Source organism: Schistocerca americana, chromosome 7 (genome assembly GCF_021461395.2).
Source record: "Schistocerca americana isolate TAMUIC-IGC-003095 chromosome 7, iqSchAmer2.1, whole genome shotgun sequence".
NCBI classification, from domain to species: domain Eukaryota; kingdom Metazoa; phylum Arthropoda; class Insecta; order Orthoptera; family Acrididae; genus Schistocerca; species Schistocerca americana.
In genome coordinates this window covers 255,663,452-255,684,423 of record NC_060125.1, presented here as the reverse complement: position 1 = coordinate 255,684,423, position 20,972 = coordinate 255,663,452, and the positions used below count along the sequence as shown (strand labels likewise).

At 43.6% G+C, this 20,972-nt stretch overlaps 1 protein-coding gene across 1 annotated transcript in view; it reads left to right on the top strand.

The window, feature by feature from the left end:
• LOC124622861 (putative methyltransferase NSUN7) overlaps positions 1–5,727 on the top strand; it is a 160,939-nt gene extending 155,212 nt beyond the window's left edge. Inside the window, exons 11-12 of the mRNA XM_047148655.1 lie at positions 5,260–5,369; positions 5,562–5,727. Of these exons, the coding sequence (XP_047004611.1) occupies positions 5,260–5,369; positions 5,562–5,727 (276 nt within the window). The remainder of the gene's footprint in view (positions 1–5,259; positions 5,370–5,561) is intronic.
• The last annotated feature ends 15,245 nt before the right edge of the window (positions 5,728–20,972 follow it).

Sequence of the window (20,972 nt, the reverse complement as noted above, 5' to 3'; positions counted from 1 at the left end):
AAAATCCCATTGTTGTGTGCTCTCTTGTAAGCATTTCTGTAGACACTGGAGAAACAAATTATAATGTTTGGGTTCCATAAACTCATACCTAAACATCTTTGCTTTCATAAGGAATGTTGGAATAAGCACGACGACTTTACCAATGATCTCCACAGGCAAGACAGCGATGAGAGGTAATGACTGAAATTTAGAGCGCTTGGAGTCATTGTTGTAGCTTCCGTTATGTATAATTGTTTACTCAGTGTTATATAGCACTGCTGAACGGTATTTAATTGGTCATGGACAGTCCTGTCACAAAAGGTCTTTTGCTTTGATTATACCAAAAACTTTCGTTTAAAACTTTTAGCACTGGTTTTGCTCATCAGGCCACACGTATTTCAGTGGTGAAGATTTTACATTGAACAAGTTTCAGATACTAATAATTTTAATTTTAGAAACAATACTTCTCTAGAAGTGGCGCAGAAGTAAAAAAACTCAGATATGGTTGTAAGGGATTGAAACTTTGGCAGCTGTCGAAACGCGACCATGCCGTTTTAGCTTTTAATTAAAATTTGTTATTTGCTTTTACACACTCTGAATTCTACATTGTGTTTCAGTTACTATGATACAGATATTAAAGAATAATGGATAAGGGTAAATGTATCAATTCATTATAGGAATCCTGATCCAGAAACGATTCTGTCGAAATTTACCAAAGAAAATGAAAGAATTTAAAATTTTCCTTTGATCTACTGAGGATGATGAAAATTCATATAGAACCGCTGGGCCATCGCGGCCGGCCAGAGAGATAACCACGGTGTTGAAGTGGCGAACTGCAGTCAGAACTCTTTTTTTTTTCTTTACTGTTATTTCATCCCCCCTCGCCTCATGTGGGTGGAGGAGTGGGCTGCCAGCTGTACAATCAGCCCACTCTTCAGCCAATAGATATTATTCTTTATCTCTGATGCTAAACACAAAACAAGGAGACATATATACCATGAATTTAAACTTGTTTTCAAAGGTGATGTTCATAGGAGACTGTCTTCACGAGTAGTTTAACACCATTGATGAAAGTGTGGACAGACAATACAGTTAAAAACACTCGAAGAACACTAAACACTTAAAAAACACTGAACACGACAGAAGGAGCACTGACCATTAAAAACGGAGCACAGTACAGTCTCACTAAAACTGGAAAAGGACCTTCCCTCGGATGGTGGGTTGTTGATGAAAAGAAATGGTTCAAATGGCTCTGAGCACTATGCGACTTAACTTCTAAGGTCATCAGTCCCCTAGAACTTAGAACTACTTAAACCTAACTAACCTAAGGATATCACACACATCCATGCCCGAGGCAGGATTCGAACCTGCGACCGTAGAGGTCACGTGGTTCCAGACTGAAGCGCCTAGAACCGCACGGACACACCGGCCGGCGATGAAAAGAAAGGTGGATACGGAGAGAGATAGGAGACTGGTGGGGAAGAGGTCAGAGGACTAGTAAGAGGTGGTGATGAGACAGGGGTGGCTGTGGGCGACAAGGAAAGAGATGTAGCTGGTACTGGAATCTACAAATTTGAAAAGAAAAGGTGGTGGAGGCGTCAGGGAAGAGGAAAAGGGGGTGTGGGGAGAAGACTAGGAGGAGCCCTTTGGGGTTGAATAAGGTGGGTTGGATTCAGATTTGGTAGTTAGTTCTCCTATGAACATCACCCTTTAAAACAATTTTAAATTCATGGTAAATATGTCTCCTTGTTTTGTGTTTATCGTCAGAGATAAAGAATAATATCTATTGGCTGAAGAGTGGGCTGATTGTACCGCTGTTAGCCCATTTCTCCAGCCACATGGGGCGAGGGCGGATGAAATAACAGTGAATGAAAAAAAAAAAAAAAAGAGTTCTGACTGCAGTTCGCCACTTCACCACCGTGGATATCTCTCGCAGTCGCAGATGAAACGTCTGAGGAAAGTCTTACATATCGACCACTGCCTGTCAGCCTGGAAATTTTAAGTGAAATTAATACCCACCGTGAAAACCTAAACTGTGGAAAGTGTGGTTACACGCCGCCATTGGCTTCAGTATGAAATATTGTCCTAGTCAGTAAAACGTATCCGAAAATCAAACTGCCGGCTGTTGTGGTCGAGCGGTTCAGTCCGGAACCGCGCGACTGCTACGGTCGCAGGTTCGAATCCTGCCTCGGGCATGGATGTCTGTGATGCCCTTAGGTTTAAGTAGTTCTAAGTTCTAGGGGACTGATGACCTCAGATGTTAAGTCCCATAGTGCTCAGAGCCATTCGAAAATCAAACTTTTCTATCAAGTCCTCATCTAATAGGCCTCAAATTTCACCCATGCCCTACTTTATTAGGAAATGCAATATTACTTCAACGGGTTACACGTTACAATTTACTATACAGTTAAGGGAAGTGCTCCACCTTATGTCCTCGCGTTTTGGGTGCAATACTGCCCTTGTCTCTGCAGTGAGTTACAAATCCTTTCAAACATCCCCAGAACATCTTGTAAATCTTGAAAAGACTGTACAGTTAACTGCTTATTTCTTGGACCGTATCAAAAAGAGTGCTGCGTTGCGTTGAGTCAATGGGTGGTGCAGTAATGTATGGCCGATCCTCACTTTTCCGTGAATGTATTTTTCTTGGATGGAGCCTTTTTCACCACAGACAGAATGGTCAGAAGTTGAGACAGTCCTACAAAGCCGTTTGAGAATCGTCAGGCTACAGCTACAAAGAGTAGTAACGTCTTCTAGCACTTGGGATATTGAAATCGTGACCTGTACAATAGAGTAATACAAAAATTGGCGCAAATTCTGTGGTTGGAGAGAGGGAGACAGTTGAAATTCCTTTGGGAGCGGATGTGGAGGGTGTGCTAGTGGAGGGTTGGTGGGATGTGTAGATACAGGGGTGGCAGCACACTAGGATTGGAAAAGAGAGGGGACACAGTAGGGTTGTTGGAGTCGAGTTTGAGGATGGTGTAGTTTATTCGGATGTGTTCAATGTGAGGGAGGAGAGGTTGGAAATTGATGAGCTGGTAAACACTCCTTGTAGAAGATAAGCTGATGCGGAAAGCTAGGCAGAAAGCATGGCGTTCGAGGATCTGGAGGGACTTAAAGCACTTGGGTGGGGCGACCCATGCAACATTTTCATAGCAAACGATGGGGCAGAACTAGGATTTGTATGTGTGGAGGACAGTGTTTGGGTGCAGTCCACATATTTGGCCAGTTAGTAGTTTCAATCTGTTGTGGGCTTTCTGTCAGACGGATAGTAGATGAGGTTTCCACGTTAGTTGCTGGTGGAAGGTTAGTCAAAGGTATTTTAGTGTGTTAATTAGCTAGACAGCACGGTTGTAAACGGTGGAGCAGCAGTCGTGCAGATGGAAGGTGCCGCTGGTGGGTCCTGTAATTAAATCAAAACTCGAGAGAGTGCCGAATGTATAGGCATTGTAGAAGGCACCACAGTGCTTCACATGCCGGCGGCTATGAGACTGTCTGCGGTAGTGCCAACATTCTCGACTGACAGTAATCGATTGTCATTCCGTCAGTGCGAAGTCGACATCCATATTTTATCTATTGACACCTTACCCTCTTTTCTGTTAAAACTTCACTAATGGCCATTAAAATTGCTATACCAAGAAGAAATGCAGATGATAAACGTGTATTCATTGGACAAATATATTATACTAGAACTGACATGTGATTACATTTTAACGCAATTTGGGTGCATAGATCCTGAGAAATCAGTACCCAGAACTACCACCTCTGGCCGTAATAACGGCCTTGATACGTCTGGGCATGGAGCCAAACAGAGCTTGGATGGCGTGTACAAGTACAGCTGCCCATGCAGCTTCAACACGATACCACAGTTCATCAAGAGTAGTGCCTGGCGTATTGTGACAAGACAGTTGCTTGGCCACCACTGACCAGACGTTTTCAGTTGGTGAGAGATCTGGAGAATGTGCTGGCCAGGGCAGCAGTCGAACATTTTCCGTATCCAGAAAGGCACGTACAAGACCTGAAACATGCGGTCGTGCATTATCCTGCTGAAATGTAGGGTTTCGCAGGGATCGAATGAAGGGTAGAGCCACGGGTCGTAACACATCTGAAATGTAAGGACCACAGTTCAAAGTGCCGTCAGTGCGAACAAGAGGTGACCGAGACGTGTAACCAATGGCACCCCATACCATCACGCCGGGTGATACGCCAGTATGACGATGACGAACACACGCTTCCAATGTGCGTTCACCGCATTGTCGCCAAACACGGATGCGACCATCATGATGCTGTAAAAAGAACATAAATTCATCCGAAAAAATTACGTTTTGCCATTCGTGCACCGAGGTTCGTCGTTGAGTACACCATTGCAGGCGCTCGTGTCTGTGACGCAGCGTCAAGGGTAACTGCAGCCATGGTTTTTTTAATCACACACATCCATGCCCGCGGCAGCATTCGAACCTGCGACCGTAGGCAGCCATGGTCTCCTAGCTGATAGTCCATGCTGCTGGAAACGTCGTCGAACTGTTCGTGCAGATGGTTGTTGTCTCGCAAACGTCCCCATCTGTTGACTCAGGGATAGAGACGTGGCTGCACGATCCGTTAGAGCCATGCGGATAAGATGCCTGTCATCTCGACTGCTAGTGATACGAGGCCGTTGGGATCCAGCACGGCGTTCCGTATTACCCTACTGAACCCACCGATTCCATGTTCTGCTAACAGTCATTGGATCTTGACCAACGCGAGCAGCAATGTCGCGATACGATAAACCGAAATCGCGATAGGCTGCAATCCAACCTTTATCAAAGTGGGAAACGTGATAGTACGCATTTCTCCTCCTTACACGAGGCATCACAACAACGTTTCACCAGGCAACACCGGTCAGCTGCTGTTTGTGTATCAGAAATCCGTTGGAAACTTTCCTCATGTCAGCACGTTGTAGATGGCGCCACCGCCGCCAACCTTGTGTGAATGCTCTGGAAAGCTAATCTTTTGCATATCACAGCACCTTCTTCCTGTCGGTAAAATTTCGCGTTTGTAGCACGTCATCTTCTAGGTGTAGCAGTTTTAATGGCCAGTAGTGCATTACGGTTATATAAATCTCAATAGCCTCTCTCTTGAAGCACGCTTGTTAATGGTATGTTTTCGATATGACGAGCGTCTTCGTCAGTCGCTGTGTGCCGTGAAAGTGATTTGAGCCTTTGCTAAATGGTCTTGTTAAGACAGTGAGTCCGTGAATACGTACCCGCACAGGGTGTGCAAAGGATGGATGGTGGTTGTGTACAGGAGGTGGTCCGGCTCGACAACAAGTACATGATCGACATAGCGGAGTCGCGCGGGCTGTTCGGCATTCCGGCGGGCGCCAAGAAGTCGGCGGCCGGGCGGCGACGGCGCGAGCAGGCGGCGGCGTCGGCGGCTGCGTCCGCGGCGGCGGCGTCGCAGGGCAGCAGCGGCAAGAGGCGGCGCAGCTCGGCGGAGCTGGAGCGGCTGGCCAGGCCGACGCGCGCCTCGCTGCTGCGGTCAGCGGTCGGCCTGGAGGGCGACGCGGTCACGTGCCCGCGCATGGAGGCGCACCTGCGCGCCTGGAGGGGCGCGGACGCGCGCCGCTGGTGGCGCGAGGCGGCGCAGCACGTGGCCAGGGGGCAGCCCGGCCCGCTGCGGCTCACCAGGACGCGCCGCAGGGCCACCCGGCCGCCGCTCGCGCTGCCCGTCACCTCGCTGCCCATGTCGCCCGCCGACAGCGGGCCGCAATAGTTCTGCGTCTCTGTACAAGCAATAAAACGTCCGTATCAATATAACGCCGTGTTCTCTCACTTACCAAACACTTGTCCTTTCCACAGCTGCGCTGTGCCTTCTGACATAATCCTGAACAGTTCCACGAGACTCAAGAGGGCCATAGACACGGGTTCACTGGTAGATGCCGTGTTTCTTGACTTCCGCAAGGCGTTCGATACAGTTCCCCACAGTCGTTTAATGAACAAAGTAAGAGCATATGGACTATCACACCAATTTGTGACTGGATTGAAGAGTTCCTAGATAACAGAACGCAGCATGTCATTCTCAATGGAGAGAAGTCTTCCGAAGTAAGAGTGATTTCAGGTGTGCCGCAGGGGAGTGTCGTAGGACCGTTACTATTCACAATATAAATAAATGACCTTGTGGATGACATCGGAAGTTCACTGAGGCTTTTTGCAGATGATGCTGTGGTATATCGAGAGGTTGTAACAATGGAAAATTGCAGTGAAATGCAGGAGGATCTGCAGCGAATTGACGCTTGGTGCAGGGAATGGTAATTGAATCTCAATGTAGACAAGTGTAATGTGCTGCGAATACATAGAAAAATAGATCCTTATCATTTAGCTACAAAATAGCAGGTCAGCAACTGGAAGCAGTTAATTCCATAAATTATCTGGAAGTACGCATTAGGAGTGATTTAAAATGGAATGATCATATAAAGTTGATCGTCGGTAAAGCAGATGCCAGACTGAGATTCATTGGAAGAATCCTAAGGAAATGCAATCCGAAAACAAAGGAAGTAGATTACAGTACGCTTGTTCGCCCACTGCTTGAATACTGCTCAGCTGTGTGGGATCCGTACCAGATAGGGTTGATAGAAGAGATAGAGAAGCGCGTTTAGTTACAGGATCATTTAGTAATCGCGAAAGCGTTACGGAGATGATAGATAAACTTCAGTGGAAGACTCTGCAGGAGACGCGCTCAGTAGGTCGGTACGGGCTTTTGTTTCGCATACCTTCACCGAAGAGTCAAGCAGTATATTGCTCCTTCCTACGTATATCTCACGAAGAGACGATGAGGATAAAATCAGAGAGATTAGAGCCCACACAGAAGCATACCGACAGTCCTTCTTTCCACGAACAATACGAGACTGGAATAGAAGGGAGAACCGATAGAGGTACTCACGGTACCCTCCGCCACACACCATCAGGTGGCTTGCGGAATATGATTGTAGATGTAGATGTAGATATTCTGCGATCTGGCAAAGACACTGGACTGCGGAAATCACAATATATCTACATCTACATGGATACTCTGCAAATCACATTTAACGGGGGTAGGACGTCAAACGGGACGACTTGGAGCAGGAGAGGCGCCACAGGATATTTTAATTTCCACTGTCTATTCTTTTACAAGTAAATTCATAAAACTTTGTCAGCATGACCAGGAAGGATTCAGCATTCACACTCGTAGCAGCGAAGGTTCAAAACCATAACAAAATAATTTTTTTTTACATGTGAAATTTCATCATTTTTCACTTACTATTGGCTGCATTTGTTGCTATAGGTACACTTTTCTTCATAAGTGAGAGAGACTGTCCGATGAATTTTGCACAGCATACAAACCATACTTACAGGTGTCTGAAACTCTAGAATCTATTTAATTTATGAAAAAATGAATGAGATGTTACGTTTTAAACTTTATGTTTAGAAAAAAACAAATTATGTAGTTAATTATCTCAATTTTTACCACAGTTTTTACTAGATTTGGAAAATTCTAGAGTTGCATACTCCTGTAAGTATGGTTTGTATGCTGTCCAAAATTCATCGCAGAATCTCTCTTACTTGTGAAGAAAAATGTGCCAATACCAACAAATGCAGCCAACAGTAAGTGAAAAAATGATGAAATTTCATAGCTAAAAAAAAATAATTTTGTTATGTTTTTGCACTTCCACTGCTATGAGTGTGATTTCTGAATCCTTCCTGGTCATGCTGACAAAGTTTTATGAATTTATTTGTAAAAGTATAGACAATAGAAAATAAAATGTCCTGTGGTGCCTCTCCTGCTCCAAGTCGGCCCGCTTGACGTCGTGCCCCCTTTAAGTGCCTGGCAGAGGGTTCACCGAACCACCTTCACAATTTTCTATTATTACAATCTCGTATAGGGCGTACGAGCTCTGATTTCCCTTATTTTATCGTGGTGACCGTTTCGCCCTATGCAGGTCGGTGTCAACAAAAAATTTTCGCATTCGGAGGAGAAAGTTGATGATTGGAATTTCGTGAGACGATTCCGTCGCAACGAAAAACGCCTTTCTTTTAATGATTTCCAGCCCAAATCCTGTATCATTTCTGTGACACTCTCTCCCATATTTCGCGATAATACAAAACGTGCTGCCTTTCTTTGAATTTTTTCCATGTACTCCGTCAGTCCTACCTGGTAAGGATCCCATACCGCGCAGCAGTATTCTAAAAGAGGACGGACAAGCGTAGTGTAGGCAGTCTCTTTAGTAGGTCTGTTACATTTTCTAAGTGTCCTGCCAATAAAACGCAGCCTTTGGTTAGCCTTCCCCACAACATTTTCTATATGTTCTTTCCAATTTAACTTGTTCGTGATTGTAATACCTAAGTATTTAGTTGAATTTACGGATTTTAGATTAGACTGATTTATGGTGTAACCGAAGTTTAACGAGTTCCTTTTCGCACTCATGTGGATGACCTCACACTTTTCGTTATTTAGGGTCAACTGCCACTTTTCGCACAATTCAGATATTTTTTCTAAATCGTTTTGCAGTTCGTTTTGATCTTCTGATGACTTTATTAGTCGATAAACGACAGCGGCATCCGCAACCGAAGACGGCTGCTCAGATTGTCTCGCAAGTCGTTTATATAGATTAGGAACAGCAAAGGGCCTATAACACTACCTTGGGGAACGCCTGAAATCACTTCTGTTTTACTCGATGACTTATCGTCAATTACTACGAACTGTGACCTCTCTGACAGGAAATCGCAAATCCAGTCACATAACTGAGACGATATTCCATAAGCACGCAATTTCACTACAAGCCGCTTGTGTGGTACAGTGCCAAAAGCCTTCCGGAAATCCAGGATATACGAGGGGCATTCAATAAGTAATGCAACATTTTCGGCTGAAAAAATGCGGAACTCGTTGTGAGACACCGTGGAATATTTCCGTTTCAGCCCCTCTAGTTTCACGAAATTCCGATAGGTGGCGGCGCTATACGCAGCTTTCTAAATGGCGCCTGTAGCGGAGGTGCATTTCAAGCAGAGAGGTATCATTAAGTTTCTTTTAGCGGAAAACCAGAACATCGCAGATATTCACAGGCACTTGCAGAGTGTCTGTGGAGTCCTGTCCGATCTCCCGCGTTCCGGGCGGCAGTACACAGCTGTGTTTCATGAAATTACGGAACGTGTGGACACTCTCATTCGAGGTAATCGACGGATCATAATGGAACACCTCGCTGTTCAACTGGACAGCTCTGTTGGTAGTGCTGACACACTCGTCCACCAGTTAGGGTACTCAAAGGTGGGTTCCCACTGAGACGCCTAACAGAAGACCATAAAGAACAACGAAGAACGCAGCGTGCGGAATTGCTTGTGCGTTACTAGGACGTTCGCGATGATTTTTTTGTCGAACATCGTCACAGGCCATGAAACGTGGATTCATCACTTCGAACTGGAAACAAAACGGCAATCCATGTAGTGACATCACACCACCCCTCCGCCGAAGAAGAAGTTCAAAGACCGATCGTCACCCGATAAAGTCATGGTGACAGTTTTCTGAGACTCTGAAGGGGTTATTATGCCTGACGTCGTCGCTCATGGTGCGACTATCAACTCTGACGTGTATTAGCCTACCCTCAGGAAACGACTTCAGCGTGTTCGTCACCACAAAAATGTAACCGAACTTCCTTCTCTATGACAACACAAGACCACTCACATGTATATTCTTCTTGAAGTCTGATGGTATTTCGGCTGTCTCATGCATCTTGCTCACCAGATGGTAGAGTTTTGTCATGGTTGGCTCTCCGAAGGAACTTACAAAACTTCAATGGACTGTAATTCCTTATCCAGCCTGCAGCTCGGATCCCACACCATCTGTTGGCCCAATAAAGGGTGTACTCCAATACGTGGATGACGGGGAGGTTATTGATGAGCAAGACATTGGCTCCGACGGCGACCAATACATTGGTACCACGCGGGTAAACTGGCCCTCCCAGTAAGACGGCGTAAGGCTGCCGCACTGAACGGAGATTATGCTGAAAAATAGGGTTTTGTAGCCAGAAGAGAGGTGAATAATACGGTGGATATAAATCACGAATAAAACCAATCCCCTTTCAAAAAAAAAAGGTTTTGCATTACTTATTGAGCGCCCATCTTACTTTTGAGTAAATTAGAATATAGCTGTGTAATAGGCATTACTGCAAAATGGATCAGTTCGTATCTTTCTGATACAATACGAAGGGTGTCAATAGGAAAGAGTTCTGCATTAAGCTATCAGTCGCCCTCCGACAGCGAAGTAATTGCGTATGGTGTACCACGATGTTCCATCTACATCACTAGTCTGAAATTCACACTTACGTGCCTGGCAGACAGTTCTCCGAACCTCTCTACATTTCCACTCCCGAACAGCGCATTGGAAAAATCTTGCCATACGACCTCCTATTTCCCTTTTTTTATTACGATGATCACTTCTCCCTATGAAGATTGCCAACAGTAAAACGTTTACACATTAAGAAGAGAAACTTCGTAACTGAAATTTCGTGAAAAGATCTCTCTGCAGCGAAAAACCACTTTTTTTTTTTTTGACTAGTGCCACCCCAACTCGTTTATCGTATCCGTGACATTCTCCCCCCCCTCCCCCTATTTCACGATAATACAAAACAAACTGCACTTCTTTTTCAATGTCCTCCATCAGCCCTCCCTCGTAAGGATTCCATACCACACAGCAGTACGCTAGCAGAGAACGAACAAGCGTAGTGAAGGCAGCCCCTTTAGTAGACCTGTTGAACCTTCTAAGTGTTCTACCAATAAAACGCGATCTTTGGTTCGCCTTGCCAACAGCATTATAAACGTGATCGTTCGAATTAAGTTGCTCGTAATGGTAATTCCTAGGTATTTAGTTGGTCTGACAGTCTTTAGATTCGAGTGATTTATCATGCAACATAAATTTAACGAATTTATTTTCGTACTCGTATTGATGGCCTTACACTTGTCCTTATTCAGAGATAATTGCCACTTTTCGCATCATACAGATGTTTTGTCTATATCATATTGCAGTTGGTTTTGATCTTCAGATGACTACTAGACATTAAACTACAGCACCACCCGCACACAATTTAAGAGGGCTGGTCAGGTTGTCTCCTAAATCGTTTATTTAGGTTAGGAACAGCAGAGGGCCGTAACACTAACTTTGGGAACGCCAGATATCATTTCTGTTTTATTCGATGATTTTCCGTCGATTACTACGTACTGTGAACTTTTTGAAGGGAAATCACGAATCCAGTCGCATAACTGAAGCGATACTCCATAGGCACGCAATCTGATTAGAAGTCTCTTGTGAAGAACGGCGTCAAAAGCCTTCTGGAATTCCCGAGAACGATATTTTGTCGGCTACTTGTCAATAAATAATTTTTTTCGAGGTGATTAATAATGTTTGAACACAATATAAGTTCCAAAATTCTACTGCAAATGAGAGCTGAGGAAGGACTTGTAGTTGCTTAAGTAAAAATCGGAAAAGAGAGAAGTCGGAAGAGAGAAAAGGGCGATTATAATGATGAGATGAATGGCGAAAATCGACGAAGCTTGTGTTGTAGGCTTGTCTTCAAACAGGATGATGCGTGAGCGTGGAAAGATGATGAATCAGTTTCATGCCTCAGAGTTAACTTTACAATAAAATGACACTTATAAATCGGCATCAGACATCGTTCTGACGTAATTAGCTGAAGAGAGATTCGTTTTCTGGAACGTGCTGTGAGCACTTAATGCTGCGACAATGGCGATCGATCCACTGGATCATCGTATTAAGAAGGCCAGCAACGGATATTTGCTGAAAAACATTAAAAATTATTAAATGATAAGAAGGGGTAAATTAAATAACACAGCTGAATAAAATAAATGTTCATACTATTCCAGTTATGTAAATTATCTAAATTAACATCGTAAGACGCAACCTTTTATTACAACCGTTCCCTGAGACGGCTACAACAGAAGAGGAGAGTACGAGGGTGAGTCAAATGAAAACCTTAAATGTTTTTTAAAATATTATTTATTGTTCAGAAGTGGTACAATGCTGTATCACTTTTCAACAGCATCTGTCTCACGTTCGATGCAAGTCCTCCAGCTCTTACAAAGCGCATAAATTCCATTAGAAAAAAATTTTTTTGATAGTCCGCGCAATCACTCATGCACCGCGTGGCGTACCTCTTCATCAGAACGGAACTTCTTTCCTCCCACTGCAACTTTGAGTGGTCCAAACATATGGAAATCACTTGGAGCAAGGTCTGATGAGTATGGTGGATGAGGAAGACACACAAAATGCAGGTCTGTGACTGTTCCAGCTGTTGTACGGGCAGTGTGGGGCCTTGCATTGTCATGTTGCAAAAGGACACCTGCTGACAGCAATCCACGTCACTTTGATTTGATTGCAGGCCGCAGGTGATTTTTTAGGAGGTCTGTGTATGATGCACTGGTGGCAGTGGTCCCTCTAGGCATGTAATGCTCCAAAATGACGCCTTTTTCGTCCCAAAAGAGAGTCAGCATAACCTTCCCTACTGATGGTTCTGTTCGAAACTTCTTTGGTTTTGGTGATGATGAATGGCGCCGTTCCTTGCTCGCTCTCTTCGTTTCCGGTTGGTGGAAGTGAGCCCAGATTTCGTCACCAGTAACGATTCTTGCAAGGAAGCCATCACCTTCTCGTTCAAAGCACCGAAGAAGTTCTTCACAAGCATTTCAGGAGTCAGCTGCTGTGGCACCCATCTTGCAGACACTTTGTGAAACTGGAGCATATCATGCACAATGTGGTGTGCTGACCCATGACTAATCTGTAAGCATGCTGCAATGTCATTCAGTGTCACTCGGCACTTTTCCTTCACTATGGCTTCAACTGCTGCAATGTTCTGTGGAGTCACAACGCGTTGTGCCTGACCTGGACGAGGAGTATCTTCCACTGAAGTCACACCATTGCAAACTTCCTACTCCATTCATAGACTTCCTGCTGTGACAAACAGACATCACCGTAATAAACCTTCATTCGTCGATGAATTTCAATAGGTTTCACACTTTCACTACGCAAATCCGAATAACAGAACGCCGTTCTTCCCTGGTGCAAATCGCAAGTGGGACGGCCATCTTTATACTGATACTGCGACGGTATGTGTGCATCTGCACTATGCTGCCACCTACAGGCCATTTTGCACGCTGTTTGTAGCACGCTTACCAACTTACAGGATAACGGCGCGAAATTTTGATTTGTTATTACATATTTAAGTTTTTCATTTGACACATCCTCGTACAAGGTGACGTTGAGAAACTAGACTAGTTTTTCATTTGACTCATCCTCGTACAAGGTGACGTTGAGAAACTTGACTTATTCATAAAACAAAATCATATCGTAAATAAGTCATGCAACATCTCTGAGATCGGAGATCTGTCATACGAGGGATTACCGAGGCCCCTTGAATGGCACTGGCACAATTCTTCACAATGGATTTGACAACGCTGTTCAGCAAGTCATAAATAATGTCTGTTTATTCCTTCTTTCTCTTGAACTCACATACAACACTCAGTATATTTTATCACATACACAAATCAACATATACTGATTTCATTTGCGTAGGTAGAAATTGTTCAAATAGGTAAATAGGAAAATTTTTGCTTTCTTTTGAATAGATTGTTTGTCATGTCTTATAATGTTTCAGTATTTAAGTAAATTAGATTAATTGACACAGTCTGTTTTATCACTGATGGATGAAAAGGCACATCACATGCCCAGGGAAGTCAGATATCAGGAACCGACAGAGGTTGGCGGGCTGTTTCACTTAGGGAAATGGGATCCAGGAGATGAGTTTCTTGTCTGTACTGTTTCTGGATGTCACAACGCGACCAGGACGCCATTTAGGTAGTCGTCAAATCTTCTATATAGGCTGGGATCATGAATCAATTGTAAGACAGAATCAGTGATTCCTTTGCACGTCTCGAGACATTTGTGCTGAAATAAAGATTTTTAAATACAAAGGGTACAAGATTTCAGTTTCTAAGACAACTTGTAAATATATGTACACACATTTCTATATTCATTTTGATAAATCTTAAGCGATCTTAAGAGGTTCTATAACATCTTAGGAGATCCGCTCAGTTTTATTCAGGGAAGCGAATTTCTTTTTAATCATACAGCGCAAGAAGTGCCGAGATAATGTGACATGTTACGAAAATTTACATTAGGCGCAGTTCGTGTCTATATTATGTTTGCACTTGGTGTTCATTTTATTTACATAATTTGAATTTTCATGACGCCGCTGCGTAGGCAACAGTCTGTCTTGACACCCTCGCCTGCATTGCACAGCTGGGAGTGTAAAGTTCGCCCAGGCAGGCGCGACAAACTTCTACAGTACCGGCGTAAAATGGATAATGTGCTCGCGTAACCGCGTTCATATGGAATGCCTTGCAGGACCTTGCAAGGACATCCCTCATCTACATATTAAACCACAGCCAGCCAGGTGCTCATAGGATCAAGTCCAGGTAAGCAAAGTGTTCACCTTCTTCTTACACGTCCGTGTCGGCGAAATGTTTAGATTACACATAGTAACGCTTGCCAAACACAGGATTTCACTTAAACTTTGTGTCTTTCGTAGGTTCTCCACCACAGCCACAAACACTTACTGGTTCCCTTTTTAACACGTTATGACTTCACGGTAACTTAAGTGAGTAGTTGATAGCTCAGAGTTTTGTCATTTACGTCACACAGTTTAAATTATAACTGGTCCTTCCGTACGTCGCTATTAGCCATGAAATAAAACATGTTTTTAGCGTATTTACGTAAAGAAGTCAGTATTTCATATGTATTTCTCAGCCTTCTCCTTGTCCAGTACGAGAATATTTACGTTGAACTTTGAAATTAACGAACAAACGTTCAGGTGAGATTGAGCCGATTTTCTTTGAAGTTTTGTAATAGGCGGGTTCATCAATATTTAAGGTGTGGGCAACAGGCGGTTCCTGTACTACGAAGTAGATAATCTGGACACAGCAGATCAAAGACACGTGCACGTGCAGAAATACACGTAAAGCAAACCGAAAGTTAAAGAGTAGCTCAGACTAACAAGGGAAACTCCCCATCGCACCTCCACCCGCCAAAAAATGAACACAGATCAAGCATGAAAACGGAAAAAGTTATACTCAAGTGCGAAAAAGAGAAAAGCAAAATAGAAACAGAGAACGGTGCAAGGCTAATAAGTGCAACATCGAGTTCAAGGGCAGATCTGTGATGCGTTCGGGAGGACTGCGGTTCAAACCCGTCTCCGGCCATCCTGATTTAGGTTTTCCGTGATTTCCTTAAATCGATTCAGGCAAATGCCGGGATGGTTCCTATGAAAGACACGGCCGATTTCCTTCCCCATCCTTCCCTAATCCGAGCTTGTGTTCCGTCTCTAATGACTTCGTTGTCGACGGGACGTTAAACATTAATCTCCTTCTTTCCTTCGACGAACGCATTTCTCTCAACGAGAGACCAGTTTTATCGTCAATGATTGTCGGTGGTAGACCGTACGACGCCCAGTGGTGTAGACCTTTTAGAGATCATTCAGCCACAAATACTGAGATATCCACGAGCAAAAAACAACGCTGCAACGTGGATCATGCATGAATGCCACACAGCATCGTTTATTATGCAGAATAGGCATGCTACTTTCCTAGACTAATATTCTTACATAGAAATTGTACACTTTAAAATGAGCCAACATTGTGACTACAGGAGGATCTACATCTATATCTACATACATACTCCGCAATCTAACATACGGTGCGTGGCGGAGGGTACCTCGTACCACAACTAGCATCTTCTCTCCCTGTTCCACTCCCAAACAGAACGAGGGAAAAATGACTGCCTATATGCCTATGTAAGAGCCCTAATCTCTCTTATCTTATCTTTGTGGTCTTTCCGCGAAATGTAAGTTGGCGGCAGTAAAATTGTACTGCAGTCAGTCTCAAATGCTGGTTCTCTAAATTTATTCAGTAGCGATTCACGAAAAGAACGCCTCCTTTCCTCTAAAGACTCCCACCCGAGTTCCTGAAGCATTTCCGTAACACTCGCGTGATGATCAAACCTACCAGTAACAAATCTAGCAGCCCGCCTCTGAATTGCTTCTATGTCCTCCCTCAATCCGACCTGATAGGGATCCCAAACGCTCGAGCAGTGCTCATGAATAGGTCGTATTAGTGTTTTATAAGCGGTCACCTTTACAGATGAACCACATCTTCCCAAAATTCTACCAATGAACCGAAGACGACTATACGCCTTCCCCACAACTGACATTACATGCTTGTCCCACTTCATATCGCTCTGCAATGTTACACCCAAATATTTAATCGACGTGACTGTGCCAAGCGCTTCACTACTAATGGAGTATTCAAACATCACAGGATTCTTTTTCCTATTCATCTGCATTAATTTACATTTATCTATATTTAGAGTTAGCTAACATTCTTTACACCAATCACATATCCTGTCCAAGTCATCTTGTATCCTCCTACAGTCACTCAACGACGACACCTTCCCGTACACCACAGCATCATCAGCAAACAGCCGCACATTGCTATCCACCCTATCCAAAAGATCACTTATGTAAATAGAAAACAGCAGCGGACTTGCCACACTTCCTTGGGGCACTCCAGATGATACCCTCACCTCCGATGAACACTCACCATCGAGGACAACGTACTGGGTTCTATTTGGAAATATGCTGAAAATCTTAACCAACGGTTAAATACTTCAAATCCAATATTTCGGGTAGCAGAGGTTGTGTTTGTTCTCTTTCTGCAGTCTTGGCAAAAGTCATACTACACACTGGTTATAGAATACGAGCCATGTAGTAAGAACACATTACTGTCGCAAGGAAAAGTGATGTATAATGAGAGCAGGCAAGATAGTAAACAGTGGTCTCACAGAAATGAAAACAACAAATAAATGGGTGTGAACAAAGAAATTCAAGAGTCAAAACGTCCAAAACGGAACGCAACATCAAAAACGCTAAAAGCATATGTTTTGACAGAGCACAAGAAAAACCGTGTGATTGTGAAACTATTGCGTTCATTTGTTCCAGCTTATGTGGCAAACCACTATATTTTCATCATTTCCTCGGGAGTGATCAAATTCAGATTCATACGCACTCCTAAATCGGGCAAGGGGGTACACTACACTCACTCACCAGTCGTACAAGTTAGATGCGTCGATAGGAGATTCCCACCATATGACACACCCACTGTCACTAATGCCGTGTATGATACACCAGACGTGTTTTCCGGTGGAGGAATTCGTTGGGTTGCCGCCTTGTCCTCGAACGTTTGCGGTTCCCATTCGAAAGCCACTTCCTTTCGGCTGCTAATGGAGTAGCTGCGCAGAATCAACTTTCTTTACGGGCACCTCACTTACACCTCGCTCTTGCAAACGGATGTTACGCCACGACACAGACACAAATTTGAATACAGCGAAAAATTATTGGGACGAGGAAATTTTGAACACGGCTCGCCTTCTTTACAGTTCATACCGCTCCACGTATCCAACGACCCCGTGGATATTTGAATCTGCCCTATGTTGCACTTGTTGTGCTTGGACCGTTCACTGTTTCTATTTTGCATTTTTTTTTCATACTGCAGTACACCTTCATCCTGTATTCATGCTTGTTTGACGGGCTGTCAACTGAGCCCTCTTACCACTAAATCTGAAATCTGAGGACGGTCCGATGGGAGTTTCCCTTGTGAACAGCATTGCGTCTTAGCGTACGCACAACTGCGTAGTGAAATATTCGTCCATTCCGCATTATTCAAAATTACTTATCGACTTTAAGATAATGAATCAGTGCCTAACCTACGCTCAAGGATTTCATTTTTCAAAAATAGATTGGTAGACAATAGTGCATCTACATCTTAAGATACTTATTCAATCTGAAATACTTACATTTTACTGTTAGTGCTCTTCTCGAGCTCATACTAGTTTCAATCAATTCAGGTCATGCTTAAGGGGACCATTCTTTTGCATAAAAGAACTTAAAGATTAATATATACATCTACTGTCTGCTAATGAATAAATAGTAAGTAAGAAAAAAATTAAGACTTCTTATTAGGCTTTGTATGAAGATAACACGAGTCCTTTCATAAATACACTTTGTAGGTTGACACTTCATTGCTTTTCATCTCAGTTTTCTGTTAATTTCACATTTAAGCTTATTGTATCTACAGTAATTTCTTTACAAATGTAGTAAGATTCAGAGGACCTCTGATCCCACATTAATTCGTACAGTACATAAAAGCAGTATTCGCTACAGGCAACAGGATTACTTTAAGTAGTGATCTATTCCTCTGTACTTTTCTTACACGTATTCGATTAATCTAAAATTCGCAATACAAAAACGTAGATTTCCTTCTTTGTTTACTTCAATTTTCACATGTGCCATTTGTAAAAGACGTTAGTACATTTAATGTTTTCTCAAATCAGGAAACAAGATCATTAGTGATACATATGTAAATATCTCTCCCCCCGCATGAACCATGGACCATGCCGTTAGTGGGGAGGCATGCGTGCCTCAGCGATACACTTAGCCGTACTGTAGGTGCAACCACAACGGCGGGGTAGCCGTTGAGAGGCAGACAAATATATGGTTCCTGAAGAGGGGCAGCAGCCTTTTCAGTAGCTGCATGGGCAACAGTCTGGATGATTGACAGATCTGGCCTTGTAACATTAACCAAAACGGTCTTGCTGTACTGGTACTGCGAACGGCTGAAAGCAAGGGGAAACTACAGCCGTAATTTTTCCCCGAGGGCATGCAGCTTTACTGTATGGTTAAATGATGATGGCGTACTCTTGTGTAAAATATTCCGGAGGTAAAATAGTCCCCCATTCGGATCTCCGGGCGAGGACTACTCAGGAGGATGTCGTTATCAGGAGTTCTGCGGATCGGAGCGTGGAATATCAGGTCCCTTAATCGGGCAGGTAGGTTGGAATTTCAAAAAGGAAAATGGACAGATTAAAATTAGATATAGTGGGAATTAGTGAAGTTTGGCAGCAGGAGGAACAAAACTTCCGGTCAGGTAAATACAGGGTTATAAATACAAAATCAAATAGGAGTAATGCAGGAGTAGGTTTAATAATTGATATGTCTGCGTAAGCAGAAGAAACTAACGATCGAAGTCCGAAAACAATTTATTGGACTGTTCAATTAACCAAAACAAATTCTCCAAGTATAACACCAACACAAAACAGTGATCCGTCTTCGAATCACAACTACATACAAGAATAAGATAGAGAACAACTGAAATAATTTCCTACTAGTCTCCGCCAGAGACTTCTCCGATATACCAAGCCTAATCCAGAGATCAGCGAGAAGATCCAAGCGGGGCTGCCGGGGCGGCAGCTATCCAAGTCTGCCGGCGGTCGATGAACTGCCGATGTGCGGTTTTTTTTTTTTTTTTTTACTTTATTGTTATTTTGACACCTGAACAATCAGGTAGGCTGGCAGCAGCACAATACGCCGCTCTTCAGCCGAAGAGAGTACAATGAGATAAACAGAGAAGAGACATCACGTAAAAAAATCGGCGGGAAAAAACAGTAGACACATGAACATAAAAACACAAGAAGCCGTTCACACTCGATGACAATCCACACGACGAACGGTTGACACGATGCACAAACACTGAAGAAGACGACGGCACTGGTGAACGATGGAGTGTGACGGTGAAACACTGAACACTAAACATGACAGCACACACGATGCACTGACGGCGGTGATCTCCGGCGCCCCCGATGTGCGGCCGAGCGCCGACCTTTATAGCGCTTCGGCGGATGAGTACCTCAGAACCATTTTCCATCACGTGGTTTGACGTGTGAAAATAGTTCCGGGATCTGCAGCGACCTCTTCCTTATGTTTTTGTGGGCCGGTAGTGTCCGCTGGTGTCTTTGCTGTGGTGTTGTTGTGGTTGTTGCTGTGGCCGTTCATCAATATTGCCTGTAGGTTGTGTAGTGCTTCGGTGTGTCCGCGACGCTGGCAACCCGCGGCTGCAGGCTGTCAGGTTGGTTGCTGATACTCTAGGCGCCGTGATGTCTGGTGGAGAAGGCCACAGCAATAATGAATAAACAAATAGGAGCACGGGCAAGTTACTACGAACAGCACAGTGAACGCATTATTGTGGCCAAGATAGACACGAAGCCCACGCCTACCACAGTAGTACAAGTATGAACGACAACTAGCTCCGCAGATGACGACGAGATTGAAGACATGTGTGATGAGTTAAAAGAAATTATTCAAATACTGAAGGGAGACGAAAATTTAATAGCCATGGGGGACTGGAATTCGATAGTAGGAAAAGAAAGAGAAGGAAAAGTAGTAGGTGAATATGGAATGGGGGTAAGGAATGAAAGAGTAAGTCGCCTGGTAGAATTTTGCACAGAGCATAACTAAATCATAGCTAACACTTGGTTCAAGAATCATGAAAGAAGGTTGTATACGTGGAAGAGACCTGGAGACACTGGAAGGTTTCTGGTAGATTATATAATGGTAAGACAGAGATTTAGGAACCAGGTTTTAAATTATAAGACATTTTCAGGGACAGATGTGGACTTTGACCACAATCTGTTGGTTATGAGCAGTATATTAAAACTGAAGAAACTGCAAAAAGGCGGTAATTTAAGGAGCTGGGACCTGGATAAATTAAAAGAACCAGGCGTAGTAGAGAGTTTCAGAGAGAGTATTAGGGAACGATTCACAAGAAATACAGTAGAAGACGAATGGGTAGCTTTGAGAGATGAAATAGTGAAGGCAGCAGAGGGTCAAGTAGGTAAAAAGACGAGGGCTAGTAGAAATCCTTGGGTAACAGAAGAGATATTGAATTTAATTGATGGAAGGAGAAAATACAAAAATGCAGTAAATGAAGCACGCAAAAAGGAATACAAACGTCTCATAAATGAGATCGACAGGAAATGCAAAATAACTAAACAGGGATGGCTATAGGACAAATGTAAGGATGTAGACGCATATATCA